Source organism: Mustelus asterias, chromosome 15 (genome assembly GCF_964213995.1).
Source record: "Mustelus asterias chromosome 15, sMusAst1.hap1.1, whole genome shotgun sequence".
In the NCBI taxonomy this organism is placed as follows: Eukaryota; Metazoa; Chordata; class Chondrichthyes; order Carcharhiniformes; family Triakidae; genus Mustelus; species Mustelus asterias.
Window position 1 is genome coordinate 56,030,294 of NC_135815.1, and position 19,275 is coordinate 56,049,568.

General features: G+C 40.7%; 1 protein-coding gene across 7 annotated transcripts in view; it reads right to left on the reverse strand.

Moving 5' to 3' along the window:
• usp34 (ubiquitin specific peptidase 34) overlaps positions 1-19,275 on the reverse strand; it is a 257,669-nt gene that overhangs the window by 14,215 nt on the left and 224,179 nt on the right. For all 7 annotated transcript variants that reach the window (XM_078229924.1, XM_078229920.1, XM_078229926.1 and 4 more), the window contains 7 exons: positions 18,830-18,956; positions 18,190-18,297; positions 16,025-16,129; positions 15,799-15,923; positions 14,420-14,543; positions 4,424-4,503; positions 2,823-2,963 (listed from right to left, as the gene is read on the reverse strand). In XM_078229924.1, the coding sequence (XP_078086050.1) occupies positions 2,823-2,963; positions 4,424-4,503; positions 14,420-14,543; positions 15,799-15,923; positions 16,025-16,129; positions 18,190-18,297; positions 18,830-18,956 (810 nt within the window). The remainder of the gene's footprint in view (positions 1-2,822; positions 2,964-4,423; positions 4,504-14,419; positions 14,544-15,798; positions 15,924-16,024; positions 16,130-18,189; positions 18,298-18,829; positions 18,957-19,275) is intronic.

Here is a 19,275-nt window from a genome sequence, read left to right on the forward strand (position 1 = left end):
CCCTCCGTATAAACAGGATCTGCTCAGATGAGGAGGATCGCAACAACGCTGAAAGATGCCCTCATAAGAACAGGATATGGCGCTCGACTCATCGATCGACAGTTCCGACACGCCACAGTGAAAAACCGCTCCGACCTCCTCAGAAGACAAACACGGGACACAGTGGACAGAGTACCCTTCGTCGTCCAGTACTTCCCCGGACCGGAGAAGCTACGACATCTTCTCCGGAACCTTCAACATGTCATTGATGAAGACGAACATCCCGCCAAGGCCACCCCCACACCTTGCCTTCAAACAACCGCACAACCTCAAACAGACCATTGTCCGCAGCAAACTACCCAGCCTTCAGGAGAACAGTGACCACGACACCACACAACCCTGCCACAGTAACCTCTGCAAGACGTGCCGGATCATCGACACGGATGCCATCATCTCATATGAGAACACCATCCACCAGGTACACGGTACATACACTTGCAACTCGGCCAACATTGTCTACCTGATATGCTGCAGGAAAGGATGTCCCGAGGCATGGTACATTGGGGAGACCATGCAGACGCTACGACAACAGATCAATGAACACCGCTCGACAATCACCAGGCAAGACTGTTCTCTTCCTGTGGGGGAACACTTCAGCGGTCACGGACATTTGGCCTCTGATCTTCGGGTAAGCGTTCTCCAAGGCGGCCTTCATGACACACGACAACGCAGAGTCGCTGAGCAGTGACTGATAGCCAAGTTCCGCACACTTGAGGACGGCCTCAACCGGGATCTTGGGTTCATGTCACACTATCTGTAACCCCCACGACCTGCCTGGGCTTGCAAAATCTCATTAACTGTCCTGGCTGGAGACAATACACGTCTCTTTAACCTGTGCTTAACCGTCTCTCCACTCACATTGTCTGTACCTTTAAGACTTGATTACCTATAAAGACTCGCATTCCAACCCTTATTTTGTAAATTGAGTTTGTGTCTTTATATGGCCTGTTTGTGAACAGAATTCCCACTCACCTGATGAAGGGGCAGCGCTCCAAAAGCTAGTGGCTTGTGCTACTAAACAATTTCTACAACAAGACTGCACAGTTAATTCTATTCCCTTAATATTGTAGCCTGCCTGATGACAATGTTGTCAAACAATCCTGTTTTGCTTCAGGCTCAATAATTTTTAAAAATTAATTCAAGACTGAGATTGATAGCATTTTCATAGCCAAGGGAGTCAAGAGTTGTGGGGGGCAGACAGGAAAGTGGAGTTGAGACCACAACCAGATCAATTATGATCTTATCGAATGATGGAGGAAGTTCGAAGGACTGCTAAGTCCTATGTTCCGATAATGGTTTTGCTGTTTCTGTAATTAGTGCGCTACAAGGTATTACTTCTTCAATTTTACTCATTAGGCTTCTATTTTGAAGCCTGCTCTCATGCTTACTCTTTTTATCAAAAAGGAGGGATACATTCAAGTTATTGATTTTTGAACAATCAGCAAGACGATTGGTTTTCCCCCTTCCAAAGTTGTGTATCCTACTACTTTAGAGTGCCGAAGTCCAGTAATATGTGCAAGGGGAGCTGCAGTCATTTACCAGGCATTGATCATTTTAATTTGATTTTAAATTAGGGCTATGAGACCCCTCAGCAAGAGACCTACTCAGAAATTAGAAGCACAAGCTAATGCTTTTGATATACAGTCAATGTTTGTTCATTGGAATACAAGAAAACACAGAAAAAAGTAAAAAGCAGAAGTTTAGAAAGCTAACCCAATGAAAAAATGAACTAACATAAAAATTGCAGCAAGGCAATCAGAACAGTAGGCCTAATGATGATGCCTAAACAAAATAAAAATGAGTATCAGGCATTAGAAACAAAGAGATGCAAGATCTGGAAGATAAAAGGCAAACTGAAAAATACAGTTAATAAGGAAGCAGTATTTCATGATGTTCATTTAAAATTTAGCATAAGTGAAGATCATAATGAAATGATACAAAATAGAATGTCAAATAAAATGATACCCAGGAAAATCCTCAGAAAAACTGTATATTCAACTTCTAAACAAGCAAAATAAAATGCCTGTAAATCAAGATAACACTTGGGATTACAAGTGCCATACATTAGAAGTCACACTTCTAAAGTACAGCATTTTAAATTTCCTGGAATAATATCGTTGAGTTTAATCAATAGAATTGGCCTAAAATTTGACATTTTGTTTTTCTGAATGACTTGAATATACTTAATAGGCAAGTTTGGCTAAGTAAGTATTTCCTGAAATTTGGAGAAATTGTGAATCTTGGATTATTCGAATCAGCATGTATTCTTCTTTACTGATTTCACACCTTTATTTTCTTCTGTTCCTTTACAATTGTTCAGGTTAATTTACATACCTCACCAAACTGTTTATTATTCATGTGTCATCTTTGATCATTTAATTGCTTGAGGGGGGACAATAAGCTGCTCTTTCGACAGCAACGTTCACTTCCAGCAATTTTGCGTGGGAATCTCTTCCTCCCCAAGCTAGATTCGTTGAAGTCACACATGTTACCATTTGGATTACCATCCGAGATGAGATTGGCTAATTTAGCACCAAACATCAAACCTAGAACCTCTTGGTCTTTATGGTTCAGTTAACCAATGGAGAAACTCACCCAAGCATCTGGGAAGCTATCAATATTTTTTTAAAATTGGAATTCAGTACCAATGGACAGCAACAGCAGAAGTAAATTTCCGTAATTCTGTATAGCAATGAAATCTCATTGTTCAATTGCATCAGGCACGAGATAACATCTTATTTATTAATTCAAGTTACGGTACAGGGACAAATACTACATCATACCTTAGGAAGGAAACAAGCAAGAAAGGTATAAACTGCATTGTTATTCAGACAGATCCTCTCGTCCATTAGAATGCATTTAATATATTCAGCAAATACTGGCTCATCACACAGCAGCTTAACACAATTCTTTGCCATGGGTGACTGAAAAAAAGACAAGAAGATAATAGTTCAGCAAAACAACTTAGATGAAGTTTTTCTGTGCACAGTTAAGTGTACAATTTCCCTTCCTTCTCTTCCCCACTCTCATTACTCCAGATCAAGCATCATGCCCAGCCACAAGGGCTGAAGTGTGACTGACTTTCAGGTCTCCAACCAGCTAAAAATGATTAATGCAGCTTCCCCGTGGAGAAAATCTTGTCCAATGCACAGAGCCTCAACACCACAACTGAGCTTACTATTGGAAACATTGGTTACAATTTTGATGATGAGCGATCCCAAGAGTTGATGCCTAACGTGCAGCCGCTGACTCTCTAAGTCCCACTGCCATTAAACACTCACTTGAGCATTGATTGGCGGTGGTGGGAGTTCTATCTGCTCTTGGGAAGGAAGTCCCATCTGTGAGAGCTGCTGCCCAGATTATCTCATACCTCAACAACCCAGCCGGGCATAGCGCTGCAGTGGCCAGAAGCAGTACTGCAATGCTCTGCCTGGGACAAAATCCCAGGACTTTTGAAAAGCTAACTTCCGGGGGCGGGAAGGTAGAGTGCCCAGGTGCAACTCTGAGGAGGCCTTCAAAGTGAACAGTCGTTTCCCCCTCACCTCAACCACCACCACCAGAGATGGGGAAAAGTGCAAACAACCCACAGCAACCTGCCTAAAGATTGAAGTTGGGCAGAATAAGGCCCTTACTGACCATTTAAGGGCCTTAATAGGTTAACAGACGGGTTTCTCACCCAAGGCCTTGCCCACCCAAGCATGAAATTCCGAATAGGTTTGGGTGAATGGCTTCCTCGGGGGAATCCTGTCCACACAATTTATGTTCCCTTCCACCTCAGAAACCGCTATGGGGGGAGGGTAAAATTCCACCATTGTGTGCTGAACAGTTTATAATGATTTTGGGACAGGGCAGTTATGACGTGCTGTATCAGCTGTTAAATGTACATTCCTTATGAACAGATTTCATGGCATTGCAGTAATGAATGCTTTGGGTTAAAATTACATTGCATTATTCACATCATTTCTTGTCATGAGATACCAGTTTGCAGTAATTGCTGAGAAAACAGTCACAACTAAAGGCACCCTTTCTTAATCTTACCAAGTACATACAAGGTCTTCTTCATTATCAAATATCATGTGACTTCAAAAGTTATTGACCCCAATTATAGTTACAGTTACGGAATGGGACTCCAATCTGGTAACCAGTCAGCTGTGGGTGACCTAACTATAAATTTTAGAAAACTGAATGAGGCGGCAGTGATGCCAGCAAATAACCAACATTATCAAAAACACACAAAATTCAAACTAACAATTTATTTTTGCCATCCTTTTCTTTTTCAACAAGTCAAGTGTGCCAACTAAACATCAGAGTTATTTTATTCTCAAAATTATAGAAGAATACTCCAACAATTTAAAAAACCATAACAGTAACAAATGTAAAATACCTGAGACTGGTAAATTTCTGTCCACAGTTTAGGGAATAATGCCAAATGAAGAGGCAAGCCTTCATATGCTATCAGAACACCTGTATATCAACAAAGTAAATTGCAGAGTTACTGGAGCAACAAAGGGTCAGTCTGTGTAGCAGTAACACTGGGCACAAAGCATACTACACATATCCTCTGCATATTTTGAAGTTTGACATGAAGTGAAAAAATTACATACCCAAGTAAATTTTCAAGTGGAAAGGATTGTAATTTTGTGGCTCTTTTAATTTTTTTAAGATAACTTCTTCAAAAATTAGCAATTTACATATACAGTACTAAAAATGGCTTTTGCTAGCATAAACTAAGTGGCAGAATGACTAATTAAACTAATTTACACGGGTTCAAATTAAATTAAGAATAAATTACAGCTCATTACTCAGTAGTTATAATTTCAACAAAATTGTGAGCAATTCAGCTTAGTAAAAATTACACTGACTGAAGACAAACATTTAGATTTTATAACTGCAAATTATAATATTACATAAGTATATGTTATTTTACAGTTGAACAGGAGTATAAAAGACTTAATACCTCCATAATAAAACGTATGAGTTGAATCTATCTGCAGTGTCTTTCTCCTCATTGGTTAGGTATTTAGATTTATTTGATCCTTTATCTACTTTTGATAATGTTACACTTTCATCCACTGGCATTGCCAGGAGTCACTTAATTTTCTTTAGCAGAGTGACTCCCAAGAGCAAGTCCCAATTATCATCTCCTGACAGCAGAAGTAAAGGGCATGTGTTTCTTTAGTAGAAAAGCTCAGCAACCACTTTGTAATCACTCCCCAAAGCATGAGCAGCAGAACATTTAAAGAATGCACTAGCTGGGAGTCTGTTGGTCTGCTGCCTGCATTAGAATTACAATTCCCAGAAACATTCCCAAACAGGACTCCCACAACCCATTTCCTCTCAACTGGCATGCTGTATTCAGTTGTACTACATCTGGAATACAAGGAAAGTAGAAAGAAACTTAAGCAAGGAGTAAGAGCAGCTAAAAGGGGTCATGAAAAAGCATTGGCCAGCAGGATTAAGGAAAATCCCAAGGCTTTTTACACATATATAAAGAGCAAGAGGGTAGCCAGGGAGAGGGTTGGCCCACTCAAGGACAAGGGAGGGAATCTATGTGTGGAGCTAGAGGAAATGGGCGAGGTATTAAATGAGTACTTTGCGTCAGTATTCACCAAAGAGAAGGACTTGGTGGATGATGAGTCTGGGAAAGGATGTGTAGATAGTTTGAGTCATGTTGAGATCAAAAAGGAGATGGTATTGGGGTTCTTGAGAAACATCAAGGTAGACAAGTCTCCAGGGCCTGATGGGATATACCCCAGAATATTGAGAGAGGCAAGAGAGGAAATTGCTGGGGCCTTGAGAGAAATCTTTGTATCCTCACTGGCTACAGGGGAGGTCCCAGAGGATTGGAGAATAGCCAATGTTGTTCCTTTGTTTAAGAAGGGTAGCAAAAATAATCCAGCTAATTACAGGCCGGTGAGTCTTACATCAGTGTTAGGGAAATTATTGGAGAGGATTCTTCGAGACAGGATTTATTCCCACTTGGAAATAAGTGGACGTATTAGTGAGAGGCAACATGGTTTTGTGAAGGGGAGGTCGTGTCTCACGAACTTGATAGAGTTTTTCGAGGAAGTGACGAAGATGATTGATGAGGGTAGGGCAGTGGATGTTGTCTACATGGACTTCAGTAAGGCCTTTGACAAGGTCCCTCATGGCAGACTGGTGCAGAAGGTGAAGTCGCATGGGATCAGAGGTGAGCTGGCAAGGTGGATACAAAACTGGCTCAGTCAAAGAAGACAGCGGGTAGCAGTGGAAGGGTGCGTTTCTGAATGGAGGGCTGTGACAAGTGGTGTTCCTCAGGGATCAGTGCTGGGACCTTTGCTGGAGGAAAATGTAACAGGATTGATTAGTAAGTTTGCGGACGACACAAAGGTTGGTGGATTTGCGAATAGCGATGAGGACCATCAGAGGATACAGCAGGATATAGATCAGTTGGAGACTTGGGCAGAGAGATGGCAGATGGAGTTTAATCCAGACAAATGAGAGGTAATGCAGTTTGGAAGGTCTAATACAGATAGAAAATATACAGTAAATGGCAGAACCCTTAGGAGTACTGATAGGCAAAGGGATCTGGGTGTACAGGTACACAGGTCACTGAAAGTGGCAATGCAGGTGGAGAAGGTAGTCAAGAAGGCATACGGCATGCTTGCCTTCATCGGCCGGGATATTGAATTTTAAAAATTGGCAAGTCATGTTGATGTTTTATAGAACCTTAGTGAGGCCGCACTTGGAATATAGTGTTCAATTCTGGTCGCCACACTACGAGAAGGATGTGGAGGCTTTGGAAAGGGTACAGAAAAGATTTACCAGGATGTTGCCTGGTATGGAGGGCATTAGCTGTGAGGAGAGGTTGGAGAAACTTGGTTTGTTCTCACTGGAGCGACGGAGGTTGAGGGGAGACCTGATAGAAATCTACAAGATTATGAGAGGCATGGACAGAGTGGATAGTCAGAAGCTTTTTCCCAGGGTGGAAGGGTCAATTACTAGGGTGCATAGGTTTAAGGTGCGAGGGGCAAGTTTTAAAAGAGATGTATGAGGCAGATTTCTTACACAGAGTGCTGGGTGCCTGGAACTCGTTGCCGGCGGAGGTAGTGGAAGCGGATACGGTAGTGATTTTTAAGGGGCGTCTTGACAAGTACATGAATGAGATGGGAATAGAGGGATATAGTCCCCGGGAGCGTAGGGGGTTTTAGTTAAGTCAGGCAGCACCGTCGGTGCAGGCTTGGAGGGCCGAAGGACCTGTTCCTGTGCTGTAATTTTCTTTGTCTCCTGGGCCTTAACATAAACTCTCCTTGACGGGTAGAAGAAAATGAAAAAAAGCAAAACTATTCGGTGCCTTTTACAGCATTCACTGCAGACGGGAAGCACGGGGCAGCCTCGCTCACCTCTGACCCACAAGGAAACCTGTTGATCATGGCATCTCCCTCTCTCCTGCCATAGTCAATAGCTTCCCTATAACGCCCGATGCTGCTCTTTCAAAAGCTGCCTTGCCAGGTCAATGCCAGAGTTAAGGACATCTCCTCAGAGCTGGAGAGGAACTTAGGGGTGGGAGTGGAAGGATCTAATTATTATGCTCCACATAGTTACCAATGGCATAGATATGGCAATGGAAAAGGTTCTGCTGAGTAGCTTGGAGTTAAATTAAATATCTCTAGATTGCCGCCCGAGTCATGAGCTGATTGACAGAGTAAATAAGAAAAAGCACTGCTCAAACATCATGTGGAAGAAAGAGATTTAGATTTTGAAGATGGCAGTGCCCAAGGCCCAACCGTCTTCAGCTGCTTCATTACTAACTTTCCCTCCAATAGGTGGTCAGAAGTGGGGACGTTCGCTGATGGTTGCACAATGTTCAGCACCATTAGATACTGAAGCAGTCCATGTCAAAATGCAGCAAAACCCGGTCAACATTCAGACCTGAACTGATAAATGGCAATTAATATTTGTGCCATACAAGTGCCATCTCCAAAAGAGAAAATCCAACCATCTCCCCATGACGACATCATCACTGCATTCCCCATTAACAGCCTGGCGGGGAGAATAGTAACTGGACAAACCATATAAATATTATGGCTACAAGAGCAGGTCAGAGTCTGGGAATTCTGGAGTGAGTAATTCACATCCCGACTCTCAAAGCCAACCCACTATCTACAAAGCACAAGTCAGGAAAGCAATGGAATACTCACTATTTGCCTGGATAAGTACATTGCCAACAACACGGGTGGCACGGTGCACAGTGGTTAGCTGCCTGACAACTCCAGGGACCCGGGTTCGATTCCCGGCTTGGGTCAATGTCTGCGTGGAGTTTGCACATTTTCCCTGTGTCTGCGTGGGTTTCCTCCAGGTGCTCCAGTTTCCTCCCACAGTCCAAAGATGTGCGGGTTAGGTTGATTGGCCATGATCAATTGACCTTCAGTGTCCCGGGATGTGTAGGTTAGAGAGATTAACGGGGTAAATGTGTGGGGTTGTGGGGATAGGGTCTGGGGTGGGATTGTTGTCGGTGCAGACTCGATGGGCCGAATGGCCTCCTTCTGCACTGTAAGGTTTCTATGATTCTAACGCTCAAGAAGCTCGACACCATCCAGGACAAAGCAGCCTGCTTGACTGGCACCCCACCCATCACTGATGCACAGTGGCGGCAGTGTGCATCATCTACAAGATGTATTGCAGGAATTTATCAAGGCTCCTTTGACAATACATTCCAATCCTGTGACCACTTCCACCTAGGACAAAGGCAGCAGACGCATAGGAACACTACCACCTGGACATTCCCCTCCAAGATACATACACACTATCTGACTTGGAACGAGATCATTATTTCTTCACTGTTGCTGGGTCAAAATCCTGGAACTCCCTTCCTAACAATACTGTGCATGCACGACACCATATGGACTACAGAGGTTCAAGGCAGTGATTCATACCTCTTTCTCAACTGCAATTAGGGATGGGCAATGAATGCTGGCCTCGCCAGTAATGCCCACGTCCTGTGAAAGAATTAAAAAAATTCATGGTACACTGGCACCAATACTGGGGAAAGTCGGAGCCATTCTATTCGAACAGTCTTTGCTTGAACCACACCGAGATCAGTAGCCCGATGAATTGAATAGCTAGGGATGTAGAGATGGTGTTTAGGTTTAAACTAAACAATGAGGAAAGGAGCAATGGAAGAGTGTTCAGGTGAGGGAGAAACTTAGGTTAGTAATATATGCAATGATAACTAGAATTTGGCAGGAAGGGACAGAGCATACAAAATAGGACTGCACCAGCCATTCGGGTCATAACAGGAATAGATGGTAAAAAGACAAAGTTAAAGCTCTATCTGAATGCACACATAATTTATAACAAGATAGATGAACTTCTGGTGCTGTTAGAAATCGATAAATATGATCTGATGGCCATTCTAGAGACATGGTTGCAAGGTGATGAAGGCTGGGAACTGAATATGCCATTTTGAAAGGATAGGAACAACAAACTTTTATACAGCGCTTTGAATGTAATCAAATGCCCAAGGTGCCTCACCAGAGCATTATAAAACAAGGTATGACAGTGAGCCACAAAGGTGATAAGGTCAGATGGCCAAAAGCTTGTGTTTTAAATAAGTATATTAAAGGAAGAAGCAGCATAGAGAGGTGTATGGAGGGAATTTCAGAGCTTGAAATAAAGGAAATGATGATGTAGCATTATTAACAAAGGATGAGATCAGTACACTAGTGAGAAATTAGCTTGGTTTGGAAGATCAAATAGCAAGGGAAAGTAGTCACTGGTGGGAGTAATTGACAGACCCACTAACAGTATCTATACTAATAAAGCATAAATCAAGAAAAAGGGCTTGGAAGATAGATACTGCAATAACTAAATCTTTACACAGACTCGACAAATAAGTTGGCAAGGATAGCCTTGAGAATGAGTTCATTAAGCATATTCAGGACAGTTTCTGAGAACAATGTATGTGGAACCAACTAGGGGAACATTTGGTTGGTTTTAGACCTGATTACACTGTAAATCAATAGGATTAATTAATGACTTCAGAGCGAAAGATCTTCGACAGAAGAGTGATTGTAACCTGATGAATTTTACATTCAGTTTGAGTGTGAGAAACTTGGGCCGGAAGCTTAATTACAAGGATGTGCAAACAGAGTTGGCTAAAATGAACTGGAAAAATAGATTAAAAGATGGTAGAGGAGCAGTGGCAGGTATTTAAAATATGTCATAACTCTCAACAAAGGTATATTCCATTGAGAAAGACTGATTCGACAAGAAGGATGCCGAATCAATGGCTAACCAAGGAAGATAAGGATGTCATGCATGTCATATTCATAACTTTTAAGATATGAACCATGTTTAATGTGGACTCTGAAATTAACCTATTATTTTTAAAATTAACAATGTGCTTCTGCAAAGGTGGCTGAAAGACAGATGATCTGCCCTGTGTATTGAAAAACAGACTCACTGCCTAACAAAGACAAAAGGGCACATCCCAGATGAAAAGATGTTAACGACACATAACCTCAGGCCATCAAAAGCCATTTCTGAATTGAATGGGTCTTTTTCAAACAAAGAATGTGGTTTTCTTAAACAATAAAACTGCATGTAGCTAAACAACCCAAGACTACCAACATATTTGGAAAAGGAACTGCAATTGTGAGGAGTCAGATGTTAAGGCAGCCATTTTTATTCCTTTCTAACTTTTAAATGCTGACTGCAGAAAGAGACAGTAGCAGCACAGAGGGCAATTACATACGCCTTAAGAACCGGAGGTTGTCTCTAAGCCTGTTCCTTTTTGGGTCCAATAGCAGAGAAAACTGCCTCTTTGGTAACAAGATGACAAGCAACTAACTTTATGATCTGCAGAAAACCCATCTCTAAGGGAGTCCTGAAAACGACCTCAGCTGTTGAACTCATCTAAGCTACCATTCAGGAGCGAAGAGATACTTTCATCAGGCCTGCAATGCACGTTTTTCAGAACAAGAAAATCACGTGAATTATGAACCATTCTTCTTGCTTGCAACCTGTAAAAGTATGCAGTCTCTTCAACTGTACTTTTGAGTGTGTTTTTGTTTGTGCTTGTATGTGTGAGTGCCGTGGCATTAGATTTCAGAGTGAGTGCATAAATAAACAATCTTCCTCCTTTATTAAAACCCATGAAAGGTTTGTTGCAGGTTATTCAGATTGTCTAACACTTAGGTTAAAAAAAAAACACTCTCTCAAAAATCCACTGATTACAGACATTTAGGAAGGGGTCAAGGATTTGATTAATTCTCTCTCACTTGGTCTGTAACAATGCTAACACCGTAACAACTGTAACACCGGTGTTCTCAGCCCCCTGCTATACTCTTCATACACCTGTAACTGTGTGACCAAATTCCCCTCCAACTCGATTTTCAACTTTGCTGATACTACCGTAGTGGGTCAGATCTCAAACAACGAGACAGAGCACAGGAACGAGATAGAGAATCTGATGTGGCGACAATAACCTCTCCCTCAATGTCAACGAAATGAAGGAGATTGTCATCAACTTCAGAAAGCGTAGAGGAGAACATGCCCCTATCTACATCAATGGGGACGAAGTGGAAGTGGAAAGGGTTGAGAGCTTCAAGTTTTTAGGTGTCCAGATCACCAATGACCTGTCCTGGTCTCCCCATGCCGACACTATAGTTAAGAAAGCCCACCAATGTCTCTACTTTCTCAGAAGACTAAGGAAATTTTACATGTCAGCTATGACTCTCACCAATCTTTACAAATGCAGCATAAAAAGCATTCTTTCTGGCTGTATCACAGCTCGGTATGGCTCCTGCTCTGCCCAAAACCACAAGGAACTACAAAAGGTCGTGAATGTAGTCCAATCCATCATGCAAACCAGCCTCCCATCCATTGACTCTGTCTACACTTCCCGCTGCCTCAGCAAAACAGCCAGCATAATTAAGGACCCCACGCACCCCGGATATTCTCTCTTCCACCTTCTTCCGTCGAGAAAAAGATACAAAAGTCTGGGGTCACGTACCAACCGACTCAAGGAAAGATAGGATTTTAATATTCTTGCCAAAGACCGAAGTCAGGCTAACTGGCCTATAATTTCCCATCTGCTGCCTCCCTCCCTTCTTAAACAGCGGTGTTACATTAGCTACTTTCCAGTCCTCTGGTACCCTCCCTGCCTCTAGTGATTCCTGAAAGATCACCACCAATGCCTCCACAATTTCCTCAGCTATCTCTTTTAGAACCCTGGGGAGTGGTCCATCTGGTCCAGGTTATTTATCCACCTTCAGACCTTTCAGTTTCCCCAGAACCTTCTCCTTAGTGATGGCCACTACACTCACCTGTGCCCCGACTCTTCTGGAGCTCTGACATCCCTCTGGTGTCTTCCACCGTGAAGACTGATGCAAAGTAACTATTCAGTTCCTCTGCCATTGCTTTGTTTCCTATTATTATTTCTCCAGCCTCATTTTCCAGTGGCCCAATGGCTATTTTTCTCTCTCTGACCTTTTATATATTGAAAAAAACTCTTTCTATCTTCTTTTATATTACTATCTAGCTTACACTCATATTTCATCTTCTCCCCCCTTATTGCTTTTTTAGTTGTCCTCTGCTCACTTTTAAAGGCTTCCCAATCCTCTGGTTTCCCACTAATCCATGCCACTTCGTATGCTTTTTCTTTTGCTTTTATGCTGTCCTTGACTTCTCTCGTCAGCCATGGATGCCTCGTCCTCCCCTTAGCATGTTGCCTCCTCCTTGGGATGAATTTCTGTTGTGCCTCCCGAATAACTCTCAAAAACTCCTGCCACTGCTGTTCCTCTGTCTTCCCTGCTAGTCGCCCTTCCCAATCAACTCTGGCCAGCTCCTCCCTCATGTCTTTGTAGTTACCTTTATTTAATTGTAATACCATTACATCTGATTCCAGCTTCTCCCTCTCAAACTGCAGGGTAAATTCTATCAGATTGTGGTCACTGCTCCCTAAGGGTTCCTTCACTTTAAATTCCTGAATCAAGTCTGCCTCATTACACATCACCAAATCCAGAACTGCCTGTTCCCTAGTAGGCTCTGTCACAAGCTGCTCCAAAAAAACCCATCTCTTAGACGTTCCACAAATTCCTTTTCTTGGGATCCACTACCTACCTGATTTTCCCAGTCCACCTGCATATTGAAGTCCAACATGATTATTGTAATACTGCCTTTTTTATATGCCTTTTCTATCTCCTGATTTATTTTCTGCCCCACATCCTGACTACTGCTAGGGGGCCTGTACATAACTCCCATCTGGGTCTTTTTACCTTTGCGATTCCTCAACTCTACCCACAGAGAGTCTATGCCTTCCAATCCTATTTCACTTCTTGCTATCAATTTAACTTAATTCCTTACTAACAATGCAACCCCGCCCCCTTTGCCCATCTGCCTGCCCTTCCGATAGGACACATTTCCTTGGATATTTAGATCCCAGCCCTGATCCCTTTGCAGCCATGTCTCTGTGTTGCCCACAGAAATCGTACCAGCCAATTTCAATGTGCGCCATAAGCTCATTTACCTTGTTCCGTATACTGCGCATTTTTACTAAAAACGTAGGGATGTCTTGTTACAACTTTACAGGGCAATGGCGTGGCCACACTTAAGAGTACTGTGTAAAGTTTTGGTCTCCTTATTTAAGGAGGGATATACTTCCATTAGAGGTAGTTCAAAGAAGGTTCACTAGGTTGATTCCTCAGTTGAAATAGTTGTCCTATGAGGAAAGATTGAGCAGGTTGGGATATGCACGTTTAGAAAAATGAGAAGTGATCTTACTGAAACATTAAATTCGGAGGAGACTAGAAAGGGTAGATGCTTGAGAGGATGTTTTTTCTCATGGGGGAAATTAGAACAAGGAGTACAGTTTTCCATTTAAGATGAAGATAGGGAGGAATCTCTCTCAAGGGTCATTAATCTTTGAGAAGAATGGGGACTGGGTCATTGTATATATTTAAGACCAAGTTAAACAGATTTTTGATCAACAAGGGAATCAAGGGATCTGGGGGGATAGATAGGTAAGTGGAGATAAAGCCACTATCAGATCAGCAATGATTTGCTTCAATGGTGGAATATGCTTGAGGGACGAAATGGCCTGTTCCTGCTCCTATTTCTTTTATTCTGATACATAAAACAGTTTTGTAACATAAAAGCCTGTTCAAAATGCTATCTTACAAGTCATAAACATCACTGTAACCGCCATCATCTTCTTATAACATGGGTTACTGGTGATTACTTTCACAAGAAAACCTACCAATGAGTCAGTAAAAGAATATAACTTTATTGGGAAAAATTGTGGATTTTTAAAAACTAGCTCAGAACACAGACCAGAACATTCATATATGTCCACTATAATCATTAATGTTTTCTATTTTAAAGTCATTTTGGTACATACTCAATTTCACTAGGGTTTCTGTGAATTTTTCACAGTTCACTGCTACTCGACACAAGAGATGGATGAACTGATGGTAAGAAAGGAAGTAATCCAGTAGAACACGGTCATAAACATCATCTTTTCCCTGCAAAACAAATTTGCATTATTTAACAAGATAATGGCGTTTGCAAAATTTAATCTTAGACACATAAACACATCCCCCTTAGACCAGTTTGATGACAGAAAATATACTTTAAATATTTATATACTTTTGTGAAGCAGAAAGCATATTTAAGTGGGTATAAAATCAGAGAGTTCTGTTGAAATCTTTGGCAGTGTCAATGTTCGTTTGTGGAGAGAAACCTGGAACCAATTTACTTAACACTTGGAAGCACAGAATGTATTTTTTAAAAACATATTTTAATCCTACTTGTTGGCTATTATCAATGAACAAAAAAATAATATTAGCAATTACAATCTTGGCTAGTACCTCAAGCTTAAGCTTCAAAATAGACAGAAATATTTGATACTACTTCAAAGTGGCACCAGCTTTCTAAGATCTATGCTGGAGCTGGGTCAAAATTCTAGAACTTCCTCCTTAACAGCACTGTGGGTTTACCTACAACACATGGACTTCAGCAGTTCATGGTGATGGCTCACCATCAATTCTCAAGGGTGATTCATGCCCACATCCCATGAACAACTTAAAAGAAATCCCTGCATAAGCTGCCAGGTGCAATATTAAGAACAAAGGATTTTGAGAAATGAAAAATGAACTAGCAAGTTTTGGGACAAAATAAAAGCCTACAAACGATAGACACATTAATGCTTAGATTATAGAAATGAAGGAAATCGTTTAAGATGTCGAAGGCAGCAAATAGGTAGGTTGTGAACAAAATAAAGTCACACAAGACGAGGGAATAGACCATGCTGTGCTCGGTTATAAAAATGCGATCATACAAATGCAACATTATGTTGAATGTTAAAAACTAAAATTGACTCAAACCATCTTGCTATAATTTACCAACCTCTACACAAAGCACTGTTTAATTTGCAACTTTTATAATGATTGCCAGATATACATTCTGTTCATGACTGAATAACATTGATATAGTAAATTGGTGGAATGAATGCTCAGCCTGCTAGCACGTTGGCAACCTCTTCCTCGTTGGCTGGACCTGCACTTGCTTTGGAGTTGCTATCAAAAACTGTTTTCGTAGGTTGAGGCACCGCTATTATCTCAATCACTCACTGGCAGCAGCATCTTGGCAAGCAGAAGCCCATGAAATGTAATCCTGAATCCATCTCGACAAAAGCATTAATTTTTTATAACTGACTTTTAGAAAAAGTACATATATAAATCTTATGCTGCACAGAAATCTATATGGATCTCTACATACCTTACTAGTTTCCACCATTGTGGGCAAGAGGCACATATTGAGTTCTGGACGAGGAGGACGGATATTGTTTTTTCCACCCATTAACTTTATGTTCTCACGACAGGGGAAATAGGGCCCTAAAGACACTGAGTTTAAAAGATGAAGAATGTAACAGAATCTTCAAAACCAAGGAAGAGATCCAATGCTTTAACTATCTGCTGGTTAATTGCATAAAGGTTGCACTTACTTGGTATGCTACTATGGTGGCAAGTGCAATGATTGTGCTGAAGGAATGGTACCAAAGTATGAAGGAAATCATGAGGACTCAGAAGTACAAGTTCTTTTAAAACATCTAGAAAGCAATGATAATCTTCATTAATTTGCTGAGAAACATTTTACAGACAATATTTATATCAAATCTCACATTTGACAAGCTTGAGCGGTTTTAAAAATTAATTTACTGAATGGGTTCATTTGGAAGCAGAGTACTGTAGTCATAAATGTTGTCGAGATGCAGATGTTAAACATAAAAGCACCTACTTGAATTCTATGCTGAAACAAATTGCAATTGTTTTGGTAACTGAGTGCAATAAAGTGGCCAGCCAAAAAAAATATTATTTTCTTTAAAATATTCCTGGAAATATTGTATCTCCTTAGACAAGGCATCCAAAAATGTGCACTATAAAGTTTTTTACTGGTTTAGTTGTAAAGGGATCACTTGCAATTTTCTTGGATTAATAAAAGAAATCCGGTCCAAGTGACCTGGTGACCCTTGAACTGGAAACTGTACGAGCAAGAAGTCAAACCAAAGGCTGTGTGGCCAGGCACGCAGGAGAGCTGGTGGATAAAGGCAATCAGCACACCAATACAGGAGTTCTTGGGAGCAAACTGTGTTAATCTGTGTTCTAACTACTTCTCTAAAACAGTGAGCATCTGCTTCAAGATTCAGGTTATAGCCCCAAGTGTCCACTCCTCTTTCATATTTATCAGTTTTAATGAAAAAATAAAGTTCTGATATTCTCAATCAATTTCACATCAGATCAATCCCACGTCATCCACCTTACATTTAGTTTTTCATCAACAGTCACTCTAATACGTATAATTTTTAGTAAATCTATTGGAAGACGAATAGAACAACAGATGCATCATTAAAGTGTTAAGACTTTTCAATGCGTACACTATAAAAAGTTATGAAAAGTGTACCAAATTAAACAGAAAAATGACAAGTGATATTTAGTCCTTCCACAATCTACATTATTGTCGTATGAAATACACCATCCTTTTGCCAGTTTTCAATGTTGCTACAGAGGCCCTCTGATAGGAGGTGAGCGAGTATGACCCAGATAGGTTCACCTACTGCCTTCACAAGTTGCGAGAAAATAACTCAGCTTCTCTATTGCCAACTAAGCTGAGGTCAGGAACTCATTGGATGGTGAATTGTGGGTATAAACCAATGTTCTGCAACATTTTGGAACCAGTGCAATGCAACACTGGGAAAATTCATTAATTGTTTTAGAACCAGAAGGCTTCACAAACTAGACTGTGGACAGTTTCAAAATTAATATAACAACTGTGCTATTCATCACGAATGCACTTAAATCACACATTACAGATTTTCCCTTTCCCTGCTTTTGTTAAGGCTGTTGAAAATATGAACAAATCTGAATCAGAAATAACCTACTAGTGAACCTTGTTAGGGTTTGCAACACAAGTGCTACCAACTCTGCGGGGAAGTAGTTAGCAAAATAACAAAGTTTACTCCCAAAAACTCCTGTATTGGTGTGCTGATTGCCATTATCCACCAGCTCTCCTGCGTGCCTGGCCACACAGCCTTTGGTTTGACCTCTTGTTTACACAGTTTCCAGTTCAAGGGTCACCAGGTCACTTGGACCAGGTTTCTTTTATTATCCAAGAAAATTGCAAGTGATCCCTTTACAACTGATCCAAACCAAATATTCTTAAAAATTAGGTTCCCTAGACATGTTAAAGAAATTACAATTTTCCTTACTGCTTCCAGGTCAAAGGTAATCACAAAAGACACAAAAATATATAAAGAAAAACTTCCAGTGGACAAATGTTTTTGTTTTATGCCCCTCCATTTCCTGCACCAACCAAGAAACTTGTGTCTGAGCAGCAAGTGCTAAATTGTGATGAACTCTGCTTTTATGATGTGGAGCAAAAATTAAAGTGAAATTGGTCAAAGTCAGTTCACACAGAACACTAACCAGTAAACAGATGTTCATCTAGTTCAACTGAACTCAATTTCCACATCATAAAGTTAACCCCCAGTACCAAATTGCTGACCAACACCATCATAACATTAATTATGAAATTATTCCACCCAAATGAATCAAAGGTTCCAATGTCAACTTATTTAATTGCAGCTGAAGTGTAATCTAATGGTACTGTTACCTATACAGGCATTTCGAAGTTCTGGAGGGCTATAGGAATTCAATAACGTGAGAAGCTTGTGAGCAAATTCAATTCTTTCCTGCCACTGGATCAAGGCTTGCTTCACATCTATAAAAGTAAGGTTAAAACATAATGAATCTGAAATGGAAATAAAGAAGCCAACACTAAATATACTATATTGTATAGGAGATAGAACAAACTATTTAAGAAATTCCACCACCAAAATAAACTAGAAATACTAAACACACCTTAAACCACCCCCCCAAATCCAAACAAAAATGCAGATGTAAAATGGAAAGATTTAGATGCAAGTCCTTGTACAAGACAATATTCTATTGTGTTAGTATAGTCATCTTATATCAGCTGAAATATATTGTAAAGGTGAAATTTATCATGCTTTTAAAGGCATTTGTAATTAGGAAGCCTCCACACTTCAAAAATTGTTTTTGAACAAGTATCTGAGGATATCATTAATAAACCTAGTCCTTCACACCTCCAATCACCCAGGCCAACCCTCCCAGTAAAAAAGATGAGAGAATGCATCAAAACATTAATCCTTCATTAGCTAGCCTGCTGACATTCATTTAAAAGACACTTCAAGAAAATTAATGTCACTCCAAAAAAACAAGATTCAGCAAACCTTTCCGCTGCAAATATGGACGAGTCGATTTCAGAACAGATAGGAAAATAGAGAGAAGTTCCACCAAGTCCCCGGTCACATGGCAAGCTGTAGCCTCATGGTACATCATGTGCAAGGTATTAAAAGACTGAAAAATTTAAAAATTGAGATGTTTTGATTTCTTGTTATCAAAAGAATTAAGGTCAACATAATACAATTACAGAGAAAGCAGGCTGGATTCCACAAACACAGGTAGTGCAATATTTGTGCTGCATATTCCAATAAAAAGCTCCTGAAAATCATGATTTTTATTCAGACAGGCACACCTAAGCAAATTGGCATCAAAGACAACCATGGACCAAAGCTTGCAAAATTTATCAGCGACCAGAGGTGGCCATGACACTGAACCCAAGGAAATTATTCAGTGAAAGTAATTGCTACTCATTAATTGAGATGCACAGAAGATA